At 39.0% G+C, this 5,706-nt stretch overlaps 1 protein-coding gene across 4 annotated transcripts in view; it reads left to right on the top strand.

Moving 5' to 3' along the window:
* The window catches only part of PDE4B (phosphodiesterase 4B), a 405,335-nt gene extending 400,293 nt beyond the window's left edge, over positions 1–5,042 (top strand). For all 4 annotated transcript variants that reach the window (XM_015415810.1, XM_015415809.1, XM_015415811.1 and 1 more), the window contains 2 exons: positions 774–956; positions 3,037–5,042. In XM_015415810.1, coding sequence (XP_015271296.1) covers positions 774–956; positions 3,037–3,402 — 549 coding nt within the window. In that variant the 3' untranslated portion in view covers positions 3,403–5,042. The remainder of the gene's footprint in view (positions 1–773; positions 957–3,036) is intronic.
* Positions 5,043–5,706: the final 664 nt, after the last annotated feature.

Below are 5,706 nucleotides of genomic sequence, written 5' to 3'. Positions count from 1 at the left end.
TATTTCCTATTGTATGGACTATAGTAGTAAAAGAGCTATATAGCACCACTGGCAGAAAAATTGTGCTACAACCTGCCTCCAGCCCAATTCAAATTACATCCTTTCACTGTTATCACAGGGCATGTGCTGGGATAATGATAAAAAAGGCTTCAGGGGAATTTGAACAGGCATCCATCAAGAAGTTTAAAGGTGTCTTCTTGCAAATCAACTTTGTAGCTTCTGTCCAACATCCTGCTTTCCCAATCCTGCTTGGAGACGGCAGCCAATTGGTTTTCCCAGCTTTGCATGCACTTGATCAGCTTTTAGAGAGCTCCACCATTTTTTCTAAATTTGGCTAAGGGATCATAGACATATAGTCACATCTACTGCACATTGTGAATGTTCTGGGAGAAACCTTAAGATGAGTGAAACGGTGTTTATAAACACATTTGTAAGTGAATGGAAGGAAACATCTGTATTCAGGAGAGATCCTGTGTAATTTCCACAGACTAGGCATATTGCTTTTCCATTCTGTAAATCCACAATGACATCAATTGACCTCTCTGGTCTACAGCAGATCTTACCAAATAGTCTGAATCATGACTGAGTAAAAATGTACTTGAATGAAGTTACTTTCTCATAACATATTCAAAAAAAGTGTATTTTTGTGATCAAAATGTTCTTCGTTTTAATGTGAAATTGTACTGAACATACCAGTAAGCACAGAATGAAATGTTGTTCTATTCTGCCTGATTATGCGAGCTTTCAAATTAACAGAGCTTTTGCAATGACAGGTTCTCCGAAATATGGTTCATTGTGCTGACTTGAGTAATCCCACAAAGTCCCTTGAACTCTATCGGCAGTGGACAGACAGGATCATGGAGGAATTTTTCCAGCAGGGAGACAAAGAACGGGAGAGAGGAATGGAAATCAGCCCAATGTGTGACAAACACACAGCATCTGTAGAGAAGTCACAGGTAATGAATTTCCCACTATTCTCCCCCATCTCCCACTGACAGTATTCTTCTAGTTTATCCTTTATATAATTCCATTCCACATAGATATACAGATGGTTGCTTTGATCTTTGTAGAGCATTTTAACCAAGAGTGTGAGTGTCCTAATTTTCTGTTTCACATTATTTACATTAATTACTACATGCTAAAAGAACTGCTTATATTGAGGGCTGAATGCTTACCCAAAGGCCTAGATGCCTCGGCTACCTTTATGGACATAGATGCTAACAGAAGATTACTACCTTCTCCTCACTTTGAGGGGAATAGTCATTCAATTTTTATGTTCCTTTACAATTCTGGATACAAATAACTCTCATCTGCTTTTCTGGTGGCAGATGTCTGCCTAGAAACATTATTTTTGCCTTAGATTACAAACTGCAAACATTTCTGTATTTCTTTATGAATAGGGAGACCCTTTAAAAGCCCTACTTTCCAACAACCAGGCAAAACTTTCTAACAACCAGGCAAAACTATTTAATTTAGAATTCTCTACTGAGCACTCTTTTTGCAGGAAGTTTTCATCACCTTTTGGCTTAAGTAGCCTCAACAGTTACAATAGAATTATAATGGCTTGCTCAACATCCTGTTGTGTCTGAAGGAGGCCAGTGTGATTTCCAAATTAAACATCTGAGCACAGAGAGGTGCTCCTTTGAGAGCCATTTTTCTGTTAAGTGACAAATTCTGCCAAGACAGAAGACTTTCCAATGGATTTTATGGCCATTCAGAGTTTAGTATCCTGAACTTCCTGTTTGTGAAGCAACTAAGAAACAATCCAGTTCAGATCTTACCAAATAACGTGAACCTTATTTCCTCACAATGACACACCATTTCCACATTACTATTCAGTATTCCCACACTGGGTCTGAGGGTGTAAGTTTAAAAGAGAGTGCCTCTTTTCTCTTTTTGCACTGTTTATAAAACCTGATGCATAGAAAAAATACTTCCAGAAAATATCGATTAAATCCAGAAAAGCTGGTTAAAGCTGCCATTAACAGCCTTTTTAAAGGGACAAGTCACATGTTTAAACCCTTACTGCTTGCCAAGGAGATTAAAAAAACTCACAGTTCTCCATCAGGGGTTGATTCTGCATTGGCTTTTCCCTCCATTGTTTTACGAAACCCACACTGGAACAGAAATTCCTCTTTGTACTGCATGCTGGTCTCACTTCCTTTGATTATCTGGTTTCATGGTAGCTTCCACACTCCATGCCACTTTTCTTTGATCATCGGACTGTATTGTACATTCTGCATAGATTTATGGCCATTTTATAGCCATTCAGGGGTGACTTTGCAGGTATTTGAATGTGGTTTTGAGCTGCACTTTTTCCTCCCAGTTGAGAAAATGTGGAGTGAATGCTAGATGCAGAATTGCCCATAGAGAGAACATTGCATTCAGTGCCAGTAATGCAATATCCTGTTACCCTGCAGTTGATGGGGTTAGCCTGCTGCAGCAAGGACACCGATGCTGTTTGGAAACAAGGATCACACAGCCTAGGACTAAAATGGAGAGACAGTTCATGGAATGATAGGGAAATTGTGCAGTTCAACTGACTGGAACATTCCCCCCCCCTTCATTTTTTATTTCTTCTTTAATAAAACAATGGTTCTATTAAAGGCCATTAAAACAGTAAAAAAAAAGTCGTAAAGAAGATTAAAATCTTTTGAAAGTACTCAAAATGGTTCAGAGACAAGGAGCAAGAGTGTATCAACTTGTCAACAGGTATTAGCTAACAAGTGTTCATACCACTTGCAAAAATAGAATAAGCAATGCTCCAGAGTCCAGACTGCAATGAATGCATCATTATTTTTCTGGGAGGGGGGAACCAGAGATTACAGTGGTTTATTGATGAGAAAATGTGCATTCCCATAACAGCCTGGTAGAACATTTGGATCCTCTACAACAACAGAGTAACAAGACTTACTTGTTGTTCAATAGACCCGTTATCTACAATATTGTAAAGTTCCATGAAGCAAATGTTGGCATCCTTATCCAGTGACCTCTTTAAGTTTGAAGTGACAGTTTTCTACTGTTGTTGCTTTGCAGGTTGGGTTCATTGATTACATTGTCCACCCCCTTTGGGAGACATGGGCAGACCTAGTACAACCTGATGCCCAAGACATCTTGGATACTCTAGAAGACAACAGAAATTGGTATCAGAGCATGATCCCTCAGAGCCCCTCTCCTCCCTTAGATGAACACAACAGAGACTGCCAGGGCCTTATGGAGAAGTTCCAATTTGAGCTGACCCTTGAAGAAGAGGACTCTGATGGGCCTGAGAGAGAGAGTGATGGTATCAGCTATTTCAGCAGTACGAAGACACTCTGTGTGATTGATCCAGGAAAAAGAGATTCCCAAAGGGAAGCTAACATAGAAATTGTGACAGAAGATACATCGCCTGTTGACACATAATGTACTGTATCTGTCTCTCTGGGTGATTTAAATACTTCACGCACCTGCAGGTTGTCATGCTGACGAGCCTACAGTCTAGGTCTAAGGCCAGCATCTGCTATTGGCTAAAAGACCTTTCCAGCTACTTGAGATTGGAGTCAGGGTCAAAGAGAAAGTCGTGTCTGCTCAGGAAATTAAGAGGTGATTTATATTGCAGCTTAAGCTTTGTCAGCAAAAAACCCCACAAAACATTGTGATGGTCTGAAGCCGGTGTGAATTTGTTACTGAACAAGCCTGATAGTAAATGACACACACCTTAAATATTTTGTATTCTTAATAGATTCTGAAATCTAGTTAAGTCTGACAGCTAAAACTACTGACTAGTCACTGCATCTAAAATGTGTCCACCCGTCTGCAGACCCGTGTGCCTTTTTTATAAACACTTTCATGTCTTTTCAAGAAGCCTACAAAATGCGCAAAGAAGCGTGTTTGATATTGATGTATATTTTTTTAAATTATTCCTGTTTTAAAAGAAGAGGTCTTCCTTTTTATGGGCAATACTTGTTCCTTTATTGCAATTTAATCTCTTTGACTAGCTAAATAAAGCAGGGAGTCCTCCTCTTTGCGTTTACTGCACCATTGGTTACATTATCAAGTCCTGAAAACCTGTGTGGTTCTTCTGTTTGTTCACTACTGGAGAGCAGTATTTTTTTTCATTCTACTGTTTTTTTTTTCACTTTTTGTGCACAGGAGATTGTGTAGCTTTGTGTTCTGATAGCACAATATGACACATGTGAAAACCAGCATACTGAGGTCATGTGACGTGCATTCACCCCTTATTGGTTTCTTTACACCGTGGAAGTTGCATCCTCAGTCCTTTGTATTCTCTTCCACTACCCCACCCCCAACACAGTTCAAGTTTTCTAGATTAAGTTTTTCCTTTTTACCTCCCGCACTTGCCTTGAGCTCTAAACATGCCCATTACTGTTTATAACAGTGTATTTATTACTTAATGTATATAATGTAATGTTTTGTAAGTATTAATTTATATAAATTAACATTGCCTGTTAGTGGTGATGTTACTTGTGTAGAAGACTCTGGATAAGAGTTGCCCTTTCTTGTAACTTTTTGTATTAAATAAAGTAGAAAAACCTGAACATAGCTTCAAAGAGACATATGGACCCAGGGAGGGCATTCAGGTGGCATTGGCTGATAGAGGTTTCATTTTCATTATGATCAGGGAAATCATCATCCTTGGTGGTGATTGGAAAAGATTTAGAATGGTCTGTCTGGATGAGGCAAAACTACTGAAATTTTGAAAAAGAAACCCTAGTCTATGCCACAAAACATTAAGTGTCATTTTCTGGTTTATGAACAACCCAATGTGAATTTCTATGACAAAATGTGAACCAATGTTATAATTGTGCTGTGAAACTTCTTCCAACAAAGCTTGTTAGGCATGTATACAGTGCCAATCTCAGTTTGTAAAACTATGTTTCAAGCTTTCAGTCCAACTTGTGACTAACTAGTTGATGAAAATAGCACAGTTGTGCATGATCAATGGGTTTGTATGTCTGTTGAATACTGCAATGTTCCAGGTGGTTATTTTATTGTTTCGAAGTTTCACACAATGTATGTTGTTATAGTATTATATATTGTGTTCAGATGCATTCTTAAGAGATTTTTATATGAAGTGAATAAATGAAAGCATGACTTAGACTGGGCTCTTCTGTTTTTGTTTTGTATCCATTAGCTTGAGTGACCGTGTTGTTACCCAGATCATTTCCCATGTCAGGCCTGTCATGTGCAGAGCATCTGCCACACATGTAAAATCATACACATGTTCTGGGGTCTTGGTATCATCCAGTCTATAGTACATATAGGTCCCAGTCTAGCATATCATTCCAAGTTAGAAACAAAAAACTGAGAGAAAGTCAAAAGAAACACTTAATAACCTTCATTCCTCTATTGAGTTATGGTACTGAAATATGAAACATGATGGTAAAGAAAAATGAGGCAATGTTGCAATGTGACAGCTGTGTACAGTAGCCAACTAAACCTTGTAAACTTCAAATTCCGAATAGTTTTGTTCTGCACCAGTAACTAACTGCAGATGCTATGGGGGAAGCTAAAGGGTCAAAGTGGGCCACAGTGTCTCAGAGGTTAAAGGCATTGAAGCTGCAGACTCAGCAGTTCAAGACCCAAGTGCCTCATGATAGAGTGAGCTCCCATCCCTGGCCCCAGCTCCTGCCAACCTAGCAGTTTGACGGAAAGAAATAGCAAGTAGATACATAGGTACCACTTTGATGGTGAGCCAGGGTCAAC

This window comes from Gekko japonicus, unplaced genomic scaffold (genome assembly GCF_001447785.1).
Source record: "Gekko japonicus isolate JY-2015 unplaced genomic scaffold, Gekko_japonicus_V1.1 scaffold20, whole genome shotgun sequence".
Classification (NCBI taxonomy): Eukaryota; Metazoa; Chordata; class Lepidosauria; order Squamata; family Gekkonidae; genus Gekko; species Gekko japonicus.
Note: the sequence above shows the minus strand (reverse complement) of the source record. Positions and strands in the feature narration are given on the sequence as shown.